This window comes from Pyrgilauda ruficollis, unplaced genomic scaffold (assembly GCF_017590135.1).
Source record: "Pyrgilauda ruficollis isolate IOZ18807 unplaced genomic scaffold, ASM1759013v1 scaffold31, whole genome shotgun sequence".
Lineage (NCBI taxonomy): Eukaryota > Metazoa > Chordata > Aves > Passeriformes > Passeridae > Pyrgilauda > Pyrgilauda ruficollis.
Genome location: NW_024524489.1, coordinates 5,559,421 through 5,583,754, shown reverse-complemented (window position 1 = coordinate 5,583,754; position 24,334 = coordinate 5,559,421). Strand labels below are relative to the sequence as shown.

Genomic DNA, 24,334 nt, shown 5'->3' with positions numbered 1-24,334 from the left:
CAAAGCAATCCTCAGGGCTCATGGGGCAGAAACAATTGCAGAAACACTTTTTCCACCAAGAAAAACGCACCAGTCTCACCCACAGGTACGTTGGCTAGCTAAATTTCTATTCTAGAATTAACAAATCATTCCTTGCTATCTTCACTGATGACTATTTTTTTGGCAATTCAGCTTTCTTTATTTCTACTACCTGATTTTTTTCAAATGGGAAAAACACCAGCTGCTTTGCTTTTAAGAGGAACACCTCTGCAGTGTGCATTGCAACCAGCTGGTCTTGTTAATTAAAGCAGTTGGTGCTGCTAAACATCATGCAAAGTGAGAGAGCTCTATCTCCATGAAAGCTGAACTTCCACAGGCTTCCACTGGAAGTTTTGTAGATGAATACTGAGCACAAGCCATCCTTCATCTCAATAAAGAGGGGTCATCACAACATTTGTTCACAGGAGCTTGGGAAGCTCAGGATGTTTCTGGATGTGACTGATCCTGTACAGGAATAGGAGGCAGAAGCAGTGCCTCCCCAGATCCCACAGGAACTGGATGCTGCTGGGACAGAAAATTCCTCCCCAGAGCCGCAGTCCTTGGCTGGGGCCAGGCTCGCTGTCTGTAGGTGAGAAGTGGATTTCATGGTTTCTGCCCTCAACCCTTCCAAAGGCAGTGCCACTTCCACAGATGAACCATGCACATTTTTACAGCTGTGCAAGATGGCAAGGAGGTTTCTTTCATGTTTGCTATTTGTCACAGGATCCAAAAGCAGTGCCTGGAAATTGCTTTGAAATTTACTCGATCACATTTCCACAGTTTCCATGGAAACTTGAAATAATTCTGAAGCAGCACAGAGGAAGGGATCATATAACTCGTGGCTGTGCTCCACACAGACACAACAAAACAAAGAAAAAACCACAACACACAAAAATCCTTCAAACCACACACAAAAACCATCAAAACAACACACAACCTTTTCTTCTCCTTTATGAATTCTTGGCACACATGTGAGAACCACTGAGTTCTGCCCTCAAATGAAAAAGTGGCAAAATCTAACAAGCTGATAAGGCTAACAGCAACAAAATTGATAAGGGCTGGACTGTTTTTTTAATGGTCAACAGTAATACCCATATGTATCCTAAAATACAAAGCTTACAAAAAAATTGTATTATTATTAAAGCCTGTTAGGACAGCACTTTTTGTGATCTGAGTCTTAGAACAATATTCAGTGCCATGGCACCTATGAGCATGTTTGGGGCCAGACCACCCAGCCAGTGACCCTTTCTTCAGCACTGTTTCTTCTGGCCACTTTCAGAGAAAGGTGTTTTTGGGTTAGATCCCACAAAGCAATTCTCAGCCAGCAGCAGTCTTCATTGTTTGATTTCTGATGGTCACAAAAAAGTATATGAGGGTTTCCCAGGCAAATCATTATCTAAGTTGTGAATTGAGGACTTATTTTTAGCTTAACATCTCTGTATATTTTTAAGATCCAAATCAGCAACAAAAATTCTGTTTATTTCAGATGCATGTTCTCAAATATCCTCCCAGGATGCTTACTACTTCAAAATCAAAACAGATACTCTTCAGATATTATTTTTTTTAACTGAATATAATATGAACTGAACACTGTGTATCGTTCCTGAAATGCTTATAATTAGCCTGTAGCCTGAAAATGGGAACTGGAAGTGCTTTGATAAATGAATTGTAAAGGCCAGCCAGCTAGTTTCGTTGTAACTTGTGGAAACACATCTGTATCCTGTGCTGACATGCTATTTTTGTTTTGCTGCCAACCACACAAGTCTGCATCTAGACAGGACAACATATTAGTCATTGCCAGTGTCCTTACACAGCCTCCTTACAGCCTGCACTTCCCCAAATTCTAGGCACGCTCTCACCTTTTCAGGCTTTTTTCCAGGCTCTCTGTTTCCCTGCTACCTACCAACAATTGTTGCTCCACTTACGTGACTGTCACATTCCAGTCCCTCGATTTACACTCAAGCCCTGTTTACCATGGCCAAACCATTCACCAGGGAAATCAGAGGTCAGCAGCAGGCTGAGTGATCCTGAGAACCACCACAAAAAGGCACAGTCCTGCACAGGTCACACTGCCTGGCAGCTGAAAGCAGAAAGTTGCTTTGGAATACCACAACGTGATGGCCAAGCATCCATGGCAATCTCCTCCACAGGACCAAGACTTGAAAGTAAGACCTCACACAACCCAAATCAGCACAACCCTGAAAACAGAGGTCAGACTGAGGTGGTTGATCTACAGGCACTGGTGGCAGAGACCTAGCAACTAGGGGTGCAAAGCAAGCCTCCCCTCATGTGACCTACACAAAAGCACACCAAAAAATCACACAGCTATCTGTGCTAGGTGTGCTCTGCTTTAAGCAGCTGTGAGTTACTTAAAACTCATGCTATAGCTGTGTGGTAAGCACATGTCTTCTCTTGAAGTAGCAGGAAAGAAAAGAAAGAAAAGAAGCGGGGAAAAAGTCACAAAGGAAATCCAAGGGATGGTCAGAAAAAGAACCTGGTTCCCTGCCTCTGCTCAGTACTTTTACCACTGCTTCCTGCCTGCCCTGTCCCCTCACTCCTGTGGTGAAAGGAGGTGCACTGAGGGATGTGTTTGTAACACTAAGCTCAACATGAAAAGATGCAACAACGAAGGACAGGACACCAAAATAAATGCACAAGCACCTAAAAAGTGACACCGTGAAAAAACCAGCTGGCATGAGTTTTTCAAGCAGAAATAGTGACATACCATTCTAATTCCTTCAGGAGGATAACTGGATCAGTAAAGAAGAGGGGATCTGGGCTGGGCTGCTGCTTAACCTTTTTAAGGCCCATAGGTCTAATTCTGTGCACCTTCCATATAAACAAACAAGGGAAATATTGCCTTGCCATAATAACCATTAGCAGTGTGCATCAACAGTGGGCAGAACACTGCACTGAGAACACAAGTACCCATGGCTGACTGTCAAACAAGACAGACACTGGAAAAGAGGTACCATAGGGGTCAGTCCTGGGCTTCAGTTAATTAGTCTGTCCAGCTCTGTCCGTCTGCAACTCCTCTGTACAGACCCAATGACCTTCAACAAGGCATGGACTGCCAGTAAGGGACCAGCACATTCTCTCCAAGCTTCTTAAACATTCAGCATTAAAACATCCCTAACGTATTAGAAATACCAAAACAAGTAATAGAGGGTATTGTTTAGGGACGTTCCCACATGATCAGTTAGTACCTTACTGACAAGTGGTTTAAACCAGTAATTTCTTGGTTCAGGGCCAGATTCGGGCACTGAGACTGAAGTTGTTTAGATGTCAGATGTTAGATCCCACTTGGCAAAGTGACAGCATTCAAAGTGACAGCATTCAACTTGACTCTGTTCTGTTCTAAGCCAGGAAAAGATGAAAAGACAAACAAAAACTCCCAAATATTTGCTGATCAAGCAGCTCTAGACTATCAGGGTCTCCTCAGACCAGTCTTCATTCTGTGGATACAAACTGAGGCGTGGATGTCTTTTAAAAAAAGAAATTACATTCATCCTTAAACAATAAAGAGCCATGTGCCTTACTCTTGATTCTGTCCCAACACTGGGAGTCTCACTGCTTCAGGGTGGGTTAACAGCCTACAGTGCTAAGGTCAGGAGGCATCTGTCAGGACTAGAAACCCTGGAGGATATTTTCCCAGTGATTTTGCAGAAGCTTAACAATTTGATGGGACTCCTATCTGGGAAGATAAAAGATCTGCTCCAGAAGTCTTTTGCTTGCAAAAGTCTATGATGCAGTTCTAGAAGAAAAGCTACATGATCAAAAAGATCATTATGGAGACACTGAATGAAGTTCCAAACACCAAGGGCTTCACTAAACCTGGGATAGCTGTTCCAGCAGCTGCTGAAGTTCAGGAGACAAAAGAGGGTTAAAGCAAAGCCTGAATGACTCAGAAAGGAGGAGCATTATCCCAGAAGCACACATCCAGCACCAGGCTGACACGCTGGAGGAAAAAACTGCACCACGGAAGTGCGAACTGACAAGAGAGGATAAACGACTGCTCACAATGTTAAAATTTGGGCTGCAATTCCATACTGAAATAGTCAAGGAAAACTATGGACAACAGGCAGGGCTCTACTTCATGAAAAGCTCTCCATAGGGATGACTAAATTTTGCCGTCACATAATTATCTACTTAGATCAGCAACATCTGATGCTTCTGATCCACTGCAGTTGTTTGCTGGCTCAAGCCAAAGGCAGTACATGATTCAAAAGCAAGTTCTTTCTTTGTTTAAACCAGCCCAATTTATAATTAATTGTGTTTAGTCACATGATCAAAACTAGACTGTCACTGAAGAAAACCAGGGCAGTTTTAGTTCTTATACTTCATAGCTTATGCTACTCCAAAGTCTGAAACATTTAATAGCAGAGAACATTTTTTCCAGTCTTGGGAGACCCACAGTCCGATTAAACCACACCCTTGTGAAATGAAAACTACATAACAAACTAGGTTTTCACAAAATTACAACCAAACTCGATCTGTATTGCTTTGTTAAATATCCAGCACTCTACAGAAAGGCAGGCAAAAATATGCCTGCATCTCCTGCTTAATTTGGTGCTTTTTCTCCCACCTAACACCCATCTAACAGTCTTTATTATTATTGGGAGAGTATTACATGTTTCTGAGTCTCAATACTGGGGACACTTTTCACATTTTTGTATTTGCTTTAGCAGTCCTTGTGAGTTTTGCTTGACTTTGTGTAAATGAAGCTGAGGTTACATGAGAATACTTCATCTTGGTCAAGGACAGACAGAATGTCAATATAAAAATACCCTCTAGTCCCAGGGAAGGAAGTATTTGCCAATTTTGCACTGAGCCAACTGTTGGGACACTGGGGTAGGGAGAAAAACAAACAAATTAGGACTGAAGTGAGCTCACAAGGAAAGTATTCTGCCCTGAGGCGTGTTTACCTCTTAAATGTGGCTTACAGGCTCTTTTACAAATACTGCTCAGACTCTGCAAGAGAGGCAGCGAGATTTATGCAGCAGTGATTTCACTTTTTTGGATACACAAATCTGTCTCTCCTGTTAAAACATATATTCTAACATATAGTTCATCCATAACTACTCACAAAGACATCTAACAGAGAAGTACAGAAAACTACAGAAAACAGCAGCCCCTTCTCTCTCCTGCACATGTTTGTTTTCTAAAGCTCTTACATCTCTTTTTATTTAGTTTCAAGTGCAGAGATAGTACAGCTTTGCTAGAAGTGACTAAGAATGTCTGGAGGAATCAGATTTATTTCAAAACTAAGGTGTCATAAAATATCTCTCTGCTCTTAAATGTCATTGGTTTTGAATAAATTCTAGTTCTACAGCTACAATCCCTATGGCCAGATTTGGCAGTTTAGACCAACCCCTGCGAACTCTATCAGTCCAGTTCAGAGAAAAAAACATGTGTGCCAGCAAATAAAGGATTCGCTATTGTCAACAGTAGAGCAGGTAAAAAAAGTTATAATCACAGGTAAAAAAAGTCTGCATTGCACCTATTTTAAAGATAACTTCTTATGAACAACTTTGTAGTGTAATCATTCCAAGCTGACAGTGTGATTTGGGGTGGGGAATGGAGGGGGAGGTTGTTTTAAGACTCAAATACTTGGTGGTTCAAGCTCTACTAGCCAAGTTAGCCCCACCTTCCTGAACTGGACAAAGACTATCGCTGTAAACACAGATTACACATTTTCACCTTCCCCCCAAAACACAGGACAGTGTTTCTTACCTATTTGGTCTTCAGGAATCAGTGATTCGATTGGGGGATCAAGTTCGGAGCTTTGGGACAAGTAGTTCTTGACTTGGGTCATGAACTGACGAACTGTTTGCAGCATATCAGTGCTCGAAACGTGGCACTCCTTGTTTTCTTGGAGAAAGCTGACATAGTCCTGTACCAAGCATCCAAAATAGGTGCGTTTATCCCGGGACATCTCTGCAATTTTCTTAATCATCCTCTTCTCAGGGGTCATGAAGGAACTGAAAACTCCACTGACTTTCCGTAGCTGAGATTTCACAATCTTGGGGAGAACAAACGAACTGCTTCTTTTCTTCTTGGGCTTCAAAGGGGGTGCCATGCTCTCCTGGTCACTTTCCCCCTCAAAGTCCTCCAGGCTGCTGTTGGTGTCCCCCTCATAGCCGAAGAGCGGCATGCTCCGATCGAAGTCCAGAGAGTCAGAGGAGGAGGTGGAAATGCTCATGTCGCTCAGTCTCTGCCTGCCTCCATTCCACGGGATGTGTGACTCAGAGATGGCAGCCGGAGTCTTTTTGGGAGCTGCTGGAGCCGGCTCGGGCAGGGCTTCACGCGGCACCGCGGCTGCCTCGGGCACGCACACGGAGTCAGGCCGGAGCGCTGCCGCGCTCCTGGAGGCACTGTCTGCCTCGGAGCACGCAGCCTGCTTCTTCAGCCGAGGAGGCGGAATCGGGGTGGGCTTGTTCTGCAGCAAATCCAAGCCCCTCTCCTTCTTATGGCTGACTGTTTCTGGCATGCTCGCCTGCTTTATAGTCCTGGAAATCTGTGGGCTCGTGAGGGTGCTATTAATAGCAGGAGGTGGTGGCCGGGGCGGGGGGGAGCGAGGCCTCGCTGTGCCATTCACGTCTGGAGTTCTCGGGCTCTGCCTTTTCAGACTTCCACTGACATCCTGGCTGTGCACTTTTAAGAAGAGGGGATTAATGAAACACAGCGCTCCGTTGGTCTGGCTGCACTCCAGCTCTGAAGGCGTTCTGGTTCGTATAGAATGCACTCCATTTATAAGGCAGAGCTGGCGTGAGTCTTTGCGAGCACGGTCCAAAGGCACAGGCCTACAGGGAGGTGAAGGATCCGGGGGTTTGCTGTTAGCCAGGGAGCTCCAAAAGTCTGAAAATCATCATTGCATTAACGTAAGAATGCAAAACACCATGCAGATGGATTTCAGAACATTCAACTCAACAACACCAGTTCAAAATATCGAGAAATTTAGGCAAGGTTTTATTAATTAAAAGGAGAAAAAAAAAGTCCAAGTGAACCTCTTAAAGTACCACCAGACATAACTGTATGCTACATTCCTGGGGCTGCTCTCACTCATTTATAAATACCATGACCAACACACAGCTTCCAATCACCCCACTAAGCTTAAAATTAAACTGAGTATCAAAGAAAGGAATGGAGACTGTAACAGAATACTTCTTACTGGCTTGAGACTGAAATGAACACAAACTTCTCACTAGCATCTCACTCAGGAGAAATAAGGCAAGATTCTCAGCTGGTATTAATAAGCTCACTTCATTAAAGACAATAGTTAAGCCGATTTACACCAGCTAAAGGCCACTTCCAGAAACTCTACAAGTATCTTGGTTCAGTTTCTTTTCATAGTGAACACATGAAACTATAGACAAAAAGGCAGCTCACATTTTGCTGTGGTGGATGCACACATCACCTTTAGCAAGGCAGACCAAGCATTCAAGTGTCTAATGAAGGTACTGGCTTGCTGCCCTGCCTTTGCTGTGGGGACAGTTTTCCTGAGAATACAGATTGCAGAGACAAATAAATGACCCAGTGTGCAGTCCCACACCAGCAGCATGAAAACCTATGCTACAGCAGCAAGTTGCAGCTGCAGCCTCTGCACTTATCCCAGACAAGTGTCAGCATGTTTGTGCAACCGAGTCACTGCTAAAGAGCATCGGTGCCTGAAGGCATGAAGATTGAAACCAGATGCGCCCTTGAAGGCAGCAATCATGCTGAAATAAGGGCATAATACCAAAGGAGGGAGATTTAGCTAAAATTTGCCAATCTTGACATGGTCCTTTTCCCATAGTGTGTCAAGATGGCTCACTGGAAGCAACTGAGCAATGATACCTGGGCCCAAGTGCACGAATGCCAAGCATCCACAACAGGTCCATGCCAACAGCCAGGTCCTGCCTGCGGGGCAGAAGACAGGAAATAGCCCACGGTGACAGGCCATGCCAGAGAATGTCTATAGGCACAGGCACGTTTCTCTGCATAGTTATGCCATGTTGCTGGTGCTCCCAGCTTCATGACTTCACATCCTGCCTGCAGACCTCTCAGTGCCTGTGCCTGGCACGTGGCTGCTGCAAAAACACATGATGTAAGCACCCTGCAGGTGAAACAACAGGGGAGACTCAGAGAGAATCGTGTGTTCAGCACATGAAACCTTGCAGGTTGGCAACAGCCTTGAAAACTTTACCAGAAGTTCCTCCTGATGTGGTTTGCTGGGCTATGTGCTATTGACTTGTGTTGTGCAGCTCTCCCTCTGAGCCTACTGCACCAGAGAGCTGTGACAGGGGATACAGCCCTGTGTTCACACACCACAGGGTTCTGTGCTTACACGTTCCTCAAAGAAGACTCACACTTAACAGGAAGGGCTGTTGGGAGTTTTTAGGCCTCTCTTGAGTCCACAGCATTGAAAGGCTGACTTTCTGGTGTGCTCTTCTGCACATGGACAGCTAAAACTCCATCAAAATCTCGACTTTGTTGCCTGCTTTTAGCTCATGGAAACTGTCATCTGGTGTATATCAGGTAATTGATCCCAAATACAGCAATTACACAGACACTGATCCATCAGCTTTCAAATGTAGTAGCTACAGAAAAAACATACACAACGCAGAGGCTATTGAAGAGCAAGACTAATCCTGCAGCAAGTAGGCCACAGTGCTCTGGGGTACTGGTGACAAAGTGTGGTCAGCCTGGAGAGCTTGATCAACATTACCATTATTGTCCCCTCTGGAGAGACTCACCTCATGTTACTTTAAGGCTTCCATGTGTCACTGGGAGACTGTCTTCATTACACTGTATCCCAGTCAGACCTTTTACTTTCTTTTTCCCATCTAAACAGAGTACCATATTTGCCTCTATTCCCATGATAATCCATAGTTGCACCTGATTACCTAAACTTGCAGACAAGCAGTGAAGAAGTAATTTCTCTCCTATCTAAAACAAACCCTTTAATTGCACTGCTACTGCAGCAAACCAAAATGCAAAGCACAGCAATACATCCCTGGGTATGGTTGTACTGCGAAGTCCCACCAGACAGTTCAAGAGATCCTCATGCTAACACTGATTTAGAGAGGATCCTTTTCAAAATCAAAGATTATTAAAAAACTCTACTGCAACAAAGGTTGCTGACAGTCAACCTTCCCTTCCTGGAGAAGGAAATGAAGCCACTCAGCACTTTGCTCAATACAGAGCTGCTTAATGATTCATCTGGGTGGTGCCCAAGTTGCAAATCCCAGGAGGCTTTGCATCCACCTCCCCTGAGCTCAAGGTATGCTTTACAATGAGCCTGTGTTTGGCTGAAGCAAGCAAGTGATGCAAGGACACCCTTTTATTTAAAGGTATTTTTAAAATTTCACCTAACACTCTGCCTATGGATACATTCTACACCATCATATATACACTCATTTCCTAAATATGCCACTTCATTGAGGCACTGATCTCAAAAGTCACCACTTTAAGTTTCTATGTCAATCTGAACAGAAGTTTTATCAACAGAGGACCTCAGCTCATACACTCTTCTCACAATAAATAATAAAGCCAGTGCTTTATATAGCCTCACACAGCCAGTGCTCTGTGAGCATGCAGACAACGTTAGGTCTTGGAGCAGAAGCCACATCAGCCTCTGTGTGGGGACTGTGAGATTTGCTTTGCCCAAAGGCTGCCCAGAGAGGGAAGAGAAGAAGGAAGAAACAGCACTAACAAAAATACCACAGAAGGCACAGAAGGAAGGAAGAGCACCACTCCTTGGCCAGAAGAAGGTCTGGCCTTCCCAAATAAGAGAAACTGCTTTTCTAAACAAGATGATACAAAAGTTTGTATCATCACTAACCAGTATGAACTATTTACTGATACAGCCTATTTCTTCAGTGTTACAGGTGTGCTACAGGAAAAGACATCTTTGTAGAGAACTACTTACTCAGTCCAAGCTGAGCAATCTCTTCAAGTTCAGCTTCTGTCTTTGCTGCAGCAATTGCATGAGGCAACTTCAGTGTGAATGGAAGGACATCCCTGTTTCCAAAGAGAAAAACCATTATGGTTTTCAGCAACATCCATAGTTTGAAAAGCTTTTTTTCTAAAAACACTGGCAGTCTCTGATTTCTGATTATCTTCTTGAGCTGTGTCAGGAAGCAAGATCCTTAAACACACAGCACAGTTAAACATTACTTTACCAACCCCACAGCTCCTTTACATTGCACAGTGGTGTGAAGGGCAAATGACAGTCAAGTGCCCAGGACTTTCCCTAGGATCATTTCCACAGAGCCATCCAGTATTTTCTGCCTTTCCAACAGAAGCTTTTACACCTGGTCTTCTACAAGCAGATCAGTGAGATGCAAACTTGTTACCTGCCCTAACATTTCAAAAAAGCTTCTCACTTTCTGAATACATTCTTGACTGTTATTCCAGTTTTCAGAATAAGAATTTTATTCTAACTAAATGCTGCTAAACAGCAACATCTGTAGTAGAAGTATCCATGGAACTAAGACTAAATGAGAATCCTACACAACTGGTGTCAGCATGAATTTTGGTTTTAACGTTGTGAACAAGCCAGCCATCTGCTCCAGCACAGACACAGAGTGGGTCTTTATCACATAAATATTCTCTATGTTTTATGTTATCTTCTTGAAAAAACAGGATCTCAGAATTCCACTCACACTCAAGCCAAGCATATGCACAAGACTGATACACTAGCTGAAAAGCATTTGAAAGGCACTTCACATGGTACCACAGAAAATCCAGAGTCCAGATCATCACCACGGTCGCAAGTCAAAAACAGGTAAACCCTCATAAAAACTGCTTGGGTACCTCCTGCCAGAAACTCCCTCTGGTTTTAGAAAATCCTCCTGGATTTCCTGTGATGTACCAAATGGTACTGTCTCTTTTTCACAATAGCTACCTATTTGCCCCCTTTAGTCTATACAAAACAATACTGAACCTTCGGTGAAAGAAAATGGATAGACTAATGCAAGAAATCTCTGTTTGCTGATTGAATGACCCTGTGGGTAGTTAGAATTTACCAGAGCCTGGCAAGCAGGCAGGACTGAAAGGGTGACAAGATAAGGAGTATCTCATCAATAAACTACGTTTAAACACATTTTCAGCTAATTTCTCTTTGAGTTCTGACCAATTACCCATGTGGTATCAATGCTGCTTTTACATCTCCTCAATAAACTATGTTTAAACGCATTTTCAGCTAATTTCTCTTCTGAGTTCTGACCAATTACCCATGTGGTATCAATGCTGCTTTTGTTACATGCACATACAACTCAGCTAAACAGAGGCTGTAGCAAAAGGATCCAAGATGCTTCTCCACCACAAACAAGACCAGCAAGCACAGCAGCCCAAAACCAGCCCACACCAGAAATCATCACATGGTCAGCATGAACAGGAGCCTTGATGCAGTAAAAGGACCAAGACTATCACAGCTGTCTCTCCTCACTTCCTTCAGAAAATGTGCACCTGGGCAGTTGGGTTGTGTCCTGTCTGTGTGTACATACAAGGCTCGAGCATCAGCCTGGAAATTTTCACCAGTAAAATGAAGTCAAATTGAAAATAAAGGATAAAAACACCAGCTACTTTTTTTCTGCATACTACCAGGAAAACAAGTTTGGCAACCATGAACTGCAAAGCTGACAAGGCCGTTTTTGTCATTCCCCATTTAAACTGACATCTCTTAGTTGTCATATTCTACATATCTCACATTTTTCTATTATGCTCCGAAAATTATTCTCACCAGCAATTCCAAGAAATGGACTTTGCAAGCTAGTTTATGATTGTTTTTACATGAGCTACAGAGCACTTAAGAAAGCATCACAAGATATCAGCTAAAGTAAAGTTCAGCTTGGCAGCACCTCACAGCTGGGTGGGTAAAATCACACCAGCCTCCCAATAATCAGGATGAAGTAAGACAGAGACACTTGCTTCCAAAACTCATCTCTGATCTCTACCATTACCTTCTAGGCTATCCAGGAGTATTTGCAGACTGGCAACAAAAATAGCATCAATAGCTGAACCAACTCCCCAAAATTCATTTTCTTGAGATGGTCTAGCAGATGTGGCTTGGAACACAGCACCACCTTACCTGCTAATACAGTAGAAAGCAATGAGTCTGAACAAATCAGCAAAACTTATTCCAGACCCCTCCAAGGAAAACGCTGCAAAGAAAGTTACAAGAAACAATCACACATTAATCCACTGTTTCTTAAAACAGTTTAATAAAATATATCTTAGATTTTAGCATGAAGTTAGTAAGTTTTCACCATCAAACTAGCTACTATTTGATTAAGAGAAAACAACTCTGTAGAGGAGTACATATTCCTGCTGAAGACATTTTCAAGAAAATACTGATAATCTTGGTGGCTGGTCTGCTTTTGTATTCCAAGGATATGGTCTAATTCCTGTAAAACAGATTAAGTGTGATGAGGTCTGCACAATGTTTTGCTAATAGACAACAAATCAATAACTGAGGCTTTTTTTGCCCAGTGTACTAATATACCTAACTTTAAATATCTTATTTCCTCCTCTTCAATTCTATTCTACTCACTTCACTCTAGGTGTGTAGAACCTAAAGGGAGATAAATTTTCATCCATTCCAAGAAAACCTTTTAACCTGAAAACCCTTAAAAAACTCCAACAGCTGTCACATGCCATTGCCTTGCACAAGGGAAGAGGAAGACAGGAGCAGTGCCTTTCATTTTTCCCCACTTGATACCATTGTTCCTCATTGATACAAATACTTGCTCTCAATAATAATGATGATCACCTCAGGCTCTCTCTGATGCCAGTAGCAAATCTCACAGATCAAGCAGAAGAAGCTCCTAGAGTCAAACAATCCAGATTTTTTTGCCTCTGGTCTAAAACCTCAGCTGTGTCAAACGGCTAAAATCATCAGTAAATACTTCCCCCTTGTGGAAGAATTTTGTTCATAGAAGACAGTATGTAATTATTTTCTAGATGGGATTTATTACTATAACAAGCCTATAAACACAGCCTTAGACCACACTTACATCAACTATTACTGATAACTTTCTCTTTGCCTTGCCTTGCTTGTAACTGGAATTAAAACCAGACACATATAATTAATTTTTTGTTCCTAGGTGCAGGGGAGGGAGAGAAAAAAAAAGGAAAAACTCAACTAAAATTATGTCACTTTACAAACACAAACAGAAGTTAACTATAGACTCTGTATTTCAGGGATGTTTAACTGAAATTGTTGCTAATTTTCTCCAGTTTTCTCTTTCTTGTTAAAATGAAATATTTGCTCCACTTGCAGTTTCAGCACCACATACACTCACCAGCTGCAGCTTCCTTTTTTTCATTCCTAAATCTGAAACTTATTTTTCACACCCTCCCTTCTAAAGATATGAGGCATTATTGGTTCAAAACAATTTGGAGTGTTAACATTTGCTCATTTCTACTAAAAAAGAAAGAACAAATATAACTTGAATTAAAAAGAGAAATCATTGATCTTGCAACAGAAACAGTTCTAACAGGTTAAAATCCATTTAGCTATCACACACAAAAAAAACCCAAACAATCAAAAAATCCCAACAACAAAACCACCACCAACAAAAACAAACCTAACAATCCATCCCACACCTCAGTTGCAGAGAGCTCATGACAAAGCTGCATTCAAGAACAGTCCCCTGAGTACAAGGAAATGCAAGGACATTTCACTGAAAGCAGACAGCATTACAGACCATGTTTCTACAAAAGACATGTAAGTTTCTAAGAGGATAACTACCCATAAAAATAAATGAATACTGGATTCATCAAGGTACACAATGGAAACATTCCAGCTGAAGCAGTCTGAAGTGTTTCTATATGTCTGCTCTCCTCCTGGCAGAGTATGCCTGACCCACTCCCAGAGCCCACCTCAGAGAGCAGCACAGGCAGCCCATGGCATGATTTGCATGACTTTGGGTATCCTCTGCTGTGGTTTTCAGCAGTGCAAATGCTCCTGCATCCTATAGGGGAAAAGTACCTAAGGAAGAGCTGAAAAGTACGTAACTCACAACTTACTGTATGTACTTTCTTTAATGGCAAATTCTTTCAGGCAGGACCCACAGTCGCTGGACAGACGCAGAGAGATGACTTTCTTCTGCAGCCTTGCAGATTTCCTAACCAGAAATATCTGTTGTGGGGAAGGCAGAAGGACATGGTATTAGCTTCACCACAGATGCCAGAATAAATACAAATTATAGACAAAAAGGAACCACAACAAGCTCATGATATCTGCTCTAAAACATACTGTAGTTTTACTTGGTCATTACTGTATTGAGTTCAACACCTGGGTGTAAAATGGCAGCATAACATTTGGGAAAAGCATGTCCTTAAAGAAACTTAAGATTCTTACCCCAGGAGGCTGTGTCCGCAAAATTTCCATGGCTTCAGCATCGTTCAGACCAAGCTGCAGCCACACAGGGTGAGTATGGAGGAGCTTGTCCAATATGCTTAGCTTGTTGGATAGGCTGTCATATCCAGAGTCCCGGGGGCAGCTTTTTACATCATTTTTCTCAGGAGAGACATCATCCATATCCTTTATTAGACTGTGGAAAATTTAGAAAAAAAAAATTAGACATGCTAACCTCCTATGAACAATCACTTAGGCCAGAGAACAGAATTACCACAGAGCTCATGGCACTGCTGACACTCTGGGCTGGTACTTCTCCTACTGAGAATTCTTATATTTAGCATACACAAAAATTCTCTTTTAAAGGTTCTCAATTCAAAGCCAGCTTGAAGATAAGCCTTAGCATTCCTCTGTGAGGTTGGAGAAATTCAGCCTCCACTTCAGGTAGATTTGCATGCGCAGATGTGATTGAAAGAACATTTCACTTGCCTTCTTTGCTGTGCTAATATATGGAAAAACTTCTCTTCAAGGATATTTATGCAATTCAGACACTTTTATTCCCAGATCAATTGCAAATGCTGCAACCCACAGAAATCTTGCCTGCCAGAAAAATCTGTTCAATACTCTGACAATGGAGCAACCCACTACCTACTGGTGATCACTGCACCACACACAAGAACTTTGTCTGTCTGTTTGGAGGGATTATTTTTACAACACAAGTCCAGAAACCAGCATCACTTCACCTTATGCCCAGACTACTCTCTGCTCCAGCAGCTCTGCTGCCTTCACAGCTGCATATCCATCTTTTCTCCCCTCTGCTAAGAGGTCAGATTGGAAGGAGATGAGAAAGAGATGAGAAACCCAAGAAAGAAACAAGAAAAAAAAGTTAAACCCCCAAATAATCCTCCCTAAGGCACAGCTTCCTTAAAAAATATGTCATAAGTGGCAGTCACTTCTTATCATACTCCTAAGTTCAGTAAATATTTACTTTTTTTTCCATTTTTGCCATGAAAGGTCCTTACCTCACATTTTAATACTACACTTCCCAGGATCAGAAACAAATAAGTAATTGTATATTTATGCTCCAAATTCCTTTGGCTGTGGATTGACTGCTATGTGAGAAATAAAGTCTAAGCTAAGTGTGAATGAGGCAAGGTAATGTAAGGTTAAAATTTATTTGGAGCAGGGCATCTAAAGTTACTGCTACATTCAGTAAAGAAGTAGAGTTCTTGAGGGCTGCAGATTCTTGTTACTAAAAATCCAAATAAACAGAATACTTTGAGAACTCCTTTTGTTATGCAAAGCTTCACCATCATCCATATAATACAGAACACCCAGTAGTGTTGCTGGCTCAAATTCCTCATTTTTGAGCTAGAACCACATTTTTGAACCACACCCTGTGGTTCTCCCCATGCTAGAAATCACTATGGAGCAGTTATTCTGGTAACAGCTTCCTGATGACAAAATTCAGGAACAGACAAAAAGCACCCTGCAAGCTCGAATGACTCCCTGAGCTGTCAGCAGAGGATGTGTTCCCTTTTCAGACCTTTTCTGCAGCAGGAGAGGCCCTGGGCAGCAGAGGACAACACAGCTCCACTTCCCCACTGCACACTGTGCAGTTCTTCTGAATTCCATGCTTTGGACAAGCCCTAAGCATCACTAACAGCATTTACCATCCTCATTATGCCAGCTACTGTACCCTCAGCAAGTACAGAGTTCACAAGAACAGGAGCACTGCCTACTTTCAAAACAAACAAAAAGCCTCTCTGCCCCCCCAAAAAAAACCACACCAAAGAAAAGAAGCTGAACCAAATTAAAATCCACCAACCAAACAACAGAAAAATACCAAACAATCAAACTGCTTTATTCTAGCTTTGTTCAGCAACTTGCAGAATCTCTGCACAGGGCAAGCAAGGAAAGTAAATGGGGAAGAGAACTTTGACTGTATGACCAGATAAGAGGAGGCAAAATCATTTGACATTTCATTACCTGGATCAATTACCACTACCAGCGTTTGCCTCTTTATTTTTTCCTCTTTCTGTTTTCTTACTTATGATGCAATGCTTGTCAGATTTCCAAGGTATCTCAAATGCAGATGATTTCCCACCCCTGCCCACAAACATTAGAAGCTTTTACTGACTGCCAGTATGCCTTCAAGGGACACAAAATACACAGAAACACAGTGGGGGCAAGAGGGAAGTACTTTTTACATCAGTCATTCAGACTGGGTCTGAAACTGCCTCAGTAGGAATACTGGGTTCCCTTTTCAACCAGTCCCAGCAGAGCCCAGTGTCACAATGGATGAATCTCCAAGAAGTCAAATCATAAACCACAAAAGCATTTTCCTGAGCTGTACCTCCAGTAAATATTGCTCAGAAATTCCCCACTCACCCTCAGTGCCAGTTAGCTGCATTACAAACACAGGGAGCTGTGGGAAGGTACGAGTTACACACCAATGCTGCCTGCAAGCTTAGATACAAATCATTTCCACTCCCCTTGGTCAGGAGGTGAAAACTTAACATGCTGCAAGGGGGAATATATCCAAGAGGGAAAAGTTTTTTGCCTACTGAAGACAGCTACCTCACATTCAAAAGAAGGTGTGTGACTGGTATGAGCTAGAATGCCTGGCATTGCTTGCTACCACAAAACCACCTAAACCTGGCAAGAGTTCACACAGGCACGTAGGGTCATGATGCTCCTCTTTGGTTTGACTGGCTTTGTGCTGTCCCACACCCCCTAGACCACCATAAACTTGAATGGGGGGCTATCAGGTTTTTCAAACCTCCAGGTATTTACATGCACAATCCCTCCCACATTCTGAGATCCAAGGAGGAAACTCTGACCTGCATACACAGGCACCTCCTTGGGGCAGCTGCTTCTGCTCCCACAAGAAATAAGACAGAGATTATGAATATCTGATCATGACCAGAATTTCTGCCACTCCTAAACACTAATGGTTCAAACAACACCAATGCAACTCAGATAAATCAGCGCTAGAATGTTATTGCAATCTGTGGTGAGGTAAACAGGAATACAAAACACTTTTAAACAATTATTTCCTATTCCCAAATAATAAAGAAGGAGGCAGAGAGAAACATCTAACCTGGTAAACTCTGGAAAAAGCACACCTTGGAAAAAACACACCTGGCAAACCACATGCAACCTACAAGAAGCCACTTCCCAAGGCCTGGGAGAAAATGCAGTAAAAAATCCTCACTGGTCTGTTTTGACAGCCTATTTGCAGTGGCCTAGCACTACTGAACATCATATTCCTAGATTGCTTTTTTTTTCTTAAAATAATTTTAATTAATGATCTGAGCAATAGACATACAGTCAAACCCTGACAACGCACGGGAGTTCTCGAAACTCATTATATGTTAAGAGTTAGACTAAAATTATTTGGGACTGGGATGTGCGTGTAACTACTCTGGAAACAATTGCATGGAAAGAATAACCATTTGAATTCATGAGCCATGGATTAACTCAAATGTACTAACAAGAATAAGAAGTTGCTGTAACCTAAATGCTAGCAAAATATGCTCACAAAATATGTATATTATGCAACAACTAAATTCCTCTCCTGGTTTTACTTTCAGGTTGGAGGATGTTTGGTTGGTTGGCTTGTGTTATTCGTTTGGGATTTTGAAAAAAAGAAAGATTCCTGATAAAAGACAGTCTGACCAGGTCACATTAAACTCAAAATCAAAACACAAATCAGCCTTAATGAATGGTCTGCTTTAATTCAAAGCTGCTACACAGTTCCTCTTCTGTGGGAAAGGTAGGTTTCAACACTATTCACAATGAACTAAAGAAAACACATGACTCATGCAAGTTTCCTTAGATTTGAGCAAACCCATACAGAGAGGTAATTGCCAAGATAAACAATGCAGTGCTGCATCCTGATTAGACTTAGCTCACAGTAAAAATGACAAGGATCAGGCTCAAGCTTTTAACCAGAATGATCCTTGGTCATGATGTGAACCTGACTCCAGTCCCACAACAGTTAACCACCTCACAGTTAACTCAGTTTGACTATCCACTGCAAAATGCCTGGATTTCTGTAAATCTAACAGCTCCTAATCACCCCAGCCCAGTCTATACAGTCATACTGAGCATCAGCTGGGAGAGGCAGAGAGCCACTGGTGACTTCCTCCTGCATCCCATTACAGCTAAAAGGACAAGGCAAGGCAGCTGGGAAGAAGGTTTCTGGATACTTGCCAGCCTGTCAGCAGTAACAGAAATGGTTCTCTGTGCTGGACAGAAGATGGCTCTAGTGAAGCGAGTAACTGCTCTGGAAAAGACAGCAGCGTGAGGGCTGCGCAGTGCAGGACCTAAGGCAGGGAGCAAAGCTCTGCCCTGTTCCTTCCACGGCAACAGAACAGGAAGGAAATAAGCTGCTGCAGCTGCCACCACCAGCAAAGCATCCCTGAACTATTCCACAGGCACCAAGTGCCCTGCGAAACCTGGAGCTTTACAGCCTTCCCTCCAGAAGGACAGCAGGAAGCGTTGGCCCCTCATGGACATCCACACAGATGTGCAAGGGCCTGGAGCCTCCTAAAAGATCATCCAGGTGCCACCAGACCTGTCCCACATGCTCCTGGGCTGCCACTGCATGCAGAAGCTCTCTTGTTACTCTTTCAAAGGTCACCGGAATGGCATGACAGAAATCTGTCCCACTAATTGCCTTTTCTGACAACTCCTCTCATTTGAATTATTGAGATAAATGTCTGCACTGCAAAACAGGTGAGGCATCAACAAAGTGGGATACTGAAACAGTCCCTCTTAAAACACATTTTTGCAAGCCTTTTTTTTTTTTTTTTTGCCTGGCTTTTACATATTTACAAGCCAAAGTGCACCCTTGATTCATTCTTGATATTACTTGGGCCATACTGTATGAAAAGGAGAAATGAGCCCAAAAGAAAGGAGTATATAAGATGAGGAGTATAAATCTGAAAGTCACCACATAACCACAAAAAAACCCAAACCACAATACTAAGGCTGCAGACACACAATTTCATGTCCTTATCTTTCTGAATTCAGCCAAAACCTCTGCAATGCCTGCCTTTCCAGAACTGCTCTGGGTGTCTGTGGATACCTGCTAAGGTGGAAAAAGAGCAAAGAAAACGGACATTCCATTGAGCTCAAATATCCCTAGATGCAAATCCAAAGGTCCTATCAAGACACCAACTCTGAACTGCAGAAAGCAATAAGAGAAAACTCCATTAACTGCCAAGTTTTAAATTAACTACGAAGAAATAAAGTTATGACAGTAAACACAGCCTTGTGAGGTGTCTAGTTTAAATAAGAACTCCAGAAAGCTCTTGTTGAAAATACTATAATCTTGCTCTGTACCACTATATTAAAAAAAAAAAGGTGTCAGTGCACAACTACATTACTTAACTTACCAACTTTGATACAACTTCTTCCTTACATAGAAGCATGCAGTTCTGAATTTTGTAGTCATAGTAGGTTTGACTTTAGCTCATTTATTCAGACTTCATATTTCACATTATCATCTTGAAGTGACAAAAAATAACTTTTTGATGGCTATTATTATTTTTCATGGAAATTGCATTATTCACTTTTTCATGATAGGTTTACTTACATATCTTAAATCAAAATATGTTTTGCAGTCAAGATGAACAAATTAAGATTGAAAATCCATTTAAAAAATGAATAGAAAGAAAACTCATGATCTGTAAAATGGGGAGGTTTAGTTGACTGTTCCAGCTAAGTGCTTCCACCAAGATTTTAGAATCAGCAGACCTTAGTCTTTCATGAATATGATGTATTCAAAGATATAAGAAGCATCTTCTTAACTGAAAAGTAGCTGAAGTTAATTAGCTGAATTCACAAAATGAAGAAAGTGTCCTTTCTGCCCCTCTAAAAGAACTGTGTTCTCAAAAGCTTTAAAACTGGAGTAATGTTCAACCAGGGCCATAGCCAAGAAGTTTAATTAGTTCAACTGTCTTACATTCTTTACTACTTGGCCAACAAAGCTGCTGCTTAATGTTTTTGAAAATAATCTACATATGCTTTGTTTTAAGTTCTAGCAGATTTCAATAAAATTCACTGGAAGAAAAAGAGCTAAAAATCTTGGATATAATTCTAAAAACAGTTTTCCACTTCATTAACTCACTGCTAGAAGAACAAAGTCCACCAGCTCCAGGGCTGGCCAAGACCATGCAGTCAGATAAAACACAACACCTACCACTGGTTGCTTTCCTCTTGCAACAAATATTTCAGGTAAGTGCAAAAATGTGTTCTCTTCTTAACACAAGGCCTAAAATACTGATTATCCTCCAGATGTTTAGCAGATGTAACTGTTCAAGAAAAGCCAAAATGCTGGGCTCCCATTCTGCCCACTTAAAGGTACAATTTTATTTTTTTCATGTGCAAGTTACTCATATATAAATTAACTTAAACACATAACCCACATATGCATCAGCTCATAGCATTCAATATTTTACTTCCTAACCTGACAGCATAAATAAGTCATGTTATTGCATCTTGAGTCTTCAAAGAGCCACTTGAAGCAATGGACATTTTGTCTTTACAGCGTGAAAGCAAAGCTGTGCCACAGACAATGGTAATAATGGTAGTAGTTTCCTGCTTTAGACATTCATCAGTACCCAAGGTTTTTAACAAGGAAGTGAAGCTCAGTTGCAATTAGAAGATATTAAGGCAAATACACCAAACAATGAATCTCCTGTATAGAGGCAAATTCCTTGGATCAAGAGTAAGATTATCTACACCTCCTATGCTGCCAGGGAGAAAAGTGCTAGGACATAAGCCACCCAAGAAGAAAGCACAATGAAAACATTCCTGTTGTGGTAGACTCTCCAGAACCATGAAAATAAACATTTTAATCACCTTTGCCAATCAGCAGATTCATCTTCCACTGTGAGATCTGTCTGTACCATCTCCTGTTTCAGTTCTCCGATTTCTGAGGCAATTGTGTCAATGAGCTAGAAAGGGACAAAAATAGTATGACATCAAGTGAGTGGAAGAGGCGTGGAAAAGAAGCCAGGGCAAGTTTAGTCACCAGAGATTACAAACTTTTTCTTTTTTTGTAAAATCGCATCCTATCTGGACTTCCCCTCGCAAAGGAACAAGTAAGGGTTGGGGCCACGTATAAAGGTTCTCAGAGGAAGAGTAATTCCTGTTTTGCGCCAGTACAAAACCTTCCAGTTTGGCTAGCTTTTTCATTTAAATGGAATAAATTTGCAAACTCTGTGCATTATACATCTTACAAGAACTAAATTATTTAGCTGTTCATAGCATTTACCTTCTCAAAAATAAAAAAATTAGAAGAATTCCACAAGCAAGAGTTTTATTTCAGAAGGGACACTAAGCCAGCATTACGATACTGTGGAGGATGAAAAGCAATGAAGCAAGAAGGGAGTGGGTGGCTGCTTTTCACATTAGGTTTTGGCCTCCACTTGAACACAACAATTCAATTAAAAAAGAATTGCCTTGCAACCCCCTTCAGCTTAGGTAGAACACCAATCTAATTCTGGGTATGAGAGCAAAAACTCATTTTAAGGTAGGTAAGATTAGCACTAAGGTTATATCCTGAGAAATGCAGAATTTGCTAGCCAGACTTTAGGGAAACATTTTGTTGAGCAGAAACCAACCATGAAATTTGCAAAGGCTGCTCTCTTGAACACTTCTTTGCTGCCCATGCATCAAGTTTGCATGTCATGCCACACCATGCCAGCCTATAAACCCCAGCAGGGTTCCCCCTCTCCTGCCAGGAGGGAACCTAATAAAAGGTTTGCAGTGATGCAGCGATCGCCACCACCACCCCTGCACATCAGAACAAACAAAAACCCTGGCTTATGAAGCAAAACCAGCTTTGGTGTCCAAGTGAGAACACTCTTCACAGCTGTCCTGAAGGTACGAGCCTGAGTCCCACTCAGGGCAGGCAATTCAGTGCAGCAGCATTTTCAAAGAATTGCAGGCATCACTTTCCTAAATTGTTACATTGGAATTTTTGCTCCGCCTGAGAAATTCACACTCTCCTTTGCTGAGCACCATTATTCCAATCAATTCAAAAGAAGTTTTAGTCTCTGCTTACAACTTATTGGCCAACTCCAATGAATGAACCTTATGAAAGAATGAATTACCATTACCCACACCCCAAGGATTTTTCTTCTGTCCAAGTCATAGTTCCCAGTGCTGGAAATTATATGAAGTTTAGCATTTTTTAATATAACTTTAGTCAGGCGTTTTGATTGCCTTTACCCAGGGGGAAATGAATTGAAGTTTCTTTTCAAAGGACTGTTCCACCACTCCAGGTCTGATGAGCTTAACATCTCAGCAGACTGGGAGCAGCACAGAAAAAAGAAGATACAGAAGAGATAACAACCATTAACGAATGTCAACTCCAAACATCACCCCTGGCATGGTCCAAGACTCCTGGTCTGGGAAGGGACAGATAAGAGAATGAAGAATGAGAAACTAATCAACATTAAAGGCAAACCAATAACCAATATGAAACCAAATACTAAATACCTTGGGAGCAGCGAACATTGAACCAATGAATTTCTCTGGGTTTTGACAAATGTGAAAAATCTAACAAAGACTTGTGTGATGGAATGAGTTTCTCTGCATAACCAGGGCAATGTGTGGATGAACTGGTTTCTGTTGCATATCCTGGCCAGAACAACATCCTGGCAAGAATAAAGTAATGCCTTACTTCTCTAGCACTAAAGATTGCTGTTGGAGAGTTTTTGTTTTTCCCGTAGTTTCGGTGACAGCAGCCACGTGTACCATTGACACTGCCAAGACATTCCACCTGCTGATTCCCAAACCCTGAGTCACTGCAGCCAGATGTGAGCAATGCCTCCCTGACCATTCCAAGGGGCAACACGAGGAACACAGGCCAGCCTCAGGGAGCAGCCAGAGGGGGCTGAATTTCTGCACTGCCAGCAAAGCACCCTTGCAAAGCTGCTTCAGCTGCCCGCTGCATGAAAGCTGAGCTGCCACTCCCCATCAATCTCTGCACAAGGAGCTCCTCTTCATGGGCAGCATCAACACAATATCACAGTAAGATCAACTGTGGCCATAAAGAGCCATCACAGTGGTGTGCCCTGTTCTCTGACACATCCACAGAGACTTAAGTGTCTCCAAGGCCAACAGTGTGCACAACAAAGGAGCTTTTCAGCACCTCTCCCTCAAAGCACACAAAGTATGAGCTCCATGTATTTTCAGCCACCTCCTCCATGCCTGCTTTGCTGTGCCATTACCTGGCTGGCAACTGAGTTAACTCTGTTAGCAGGCTTTGACCCGAGCTGTGACAAAACCCACCTCCCTCCCAGAAAACAAAATCTCAGGGCGCTACAGCAAAGAACTCTCATCCAAACTGTGCTAACAGCGAAGTAATCTTAATGCTTCTGAATTTGTATGCCTGCCTCGAAGAGAACTCTGCAGAAATTATTCCTGAGAGGAAGTCTTCCAGGTTTAGCAACTTTGCTTCTTATTCTAAAGAGGACTTAAACAAAATGGCATGTTTCAAGCAGCCTTATGCTCACATTCTATTCTACAGGCTGAATTTCTTGGGTATGCTACATAGCCTCCAGGACAAATCAGCCTTAGTCTCGGAAAAGTCAATACACTCTGGACAAGGAAACCAGGTCACAGTGTGGCATCAAACCCCAAACTGACCTGCAAAATCCCTCATTTTTTTTTCTAGAATAAACCACCGATATTTTCTGCAATTTCCAACTAATTTTCCTTAAATTCTCTTTAATGACAAAAAAGTTGCTCTTCCCTTGATTTAAGAAAAGAAAACCTTACGGAGTTGCATCATTTGTGTATCCTTGCAATTAACTGACACATCCTGTTACAACAGCATTTTTCTAACAAAAAATGTAAAGTGTAGTCATAATTTTATGACAGCATTTCCCAGTATTTAGGATCAATGAAACTTCTGGTGATTATACAGCACACGTGATGCACATGTGACTA

The 24,334-nt window shown here is 42.0% G+C and overlaps 1 protein-coding gene across 9 annotated transcripts in view; it reads right to left on the bottom strand.

Moving 5' to 3' along the window:
• Positions 1 to 24,334, bottom strand: part of RIN2 (Ras and Rab interactor 2) — a 71,336-nt gene that overhangs the window by 20,710 nt on the left and 26,292 nt on the right. For 8 of the 9 annotated variants that reach the window (XR_005955681.1, XR_005955680.1, XM_041474070.1 and 5 more), the window contains 6 exons: positions 21,236 to 21,330; positions 14,366 to 14,558; positions 14,032 to 14,143; positions 12,092 to 12,164; positions 9,929 to 10,020; positions 5,752 to 6,876 (listed from right to left, as the gene is read on the bottom strand). Coding sequence is in view for 7 of the 9 variants with exons in the window: in XM_041474070.1 (XP_041330004.1) it covers positions 5,752 to 6,876; positions 9,929 to 10,020; positions 12,092 to 12,164; positions 14,032 to 14,143; positions 14,366 to 14,558; positions 21,236 to 21,330 (1,690 nt within the window). In the remaining 2 variants the exon portion in view is untranslated. The remainder of the gene's footprint in view (positions 1 to 5,751; positions 6,877 to 9,928; positions 10,021 to 12,091; positions 12,165 to 14,031; positions 14,144 to 14,365; positions 14,559 to 21,235; positions 21,331 to 24,334) is intronic. The other variant, XM_041474074.1, reaches the window with a different exon arrangement.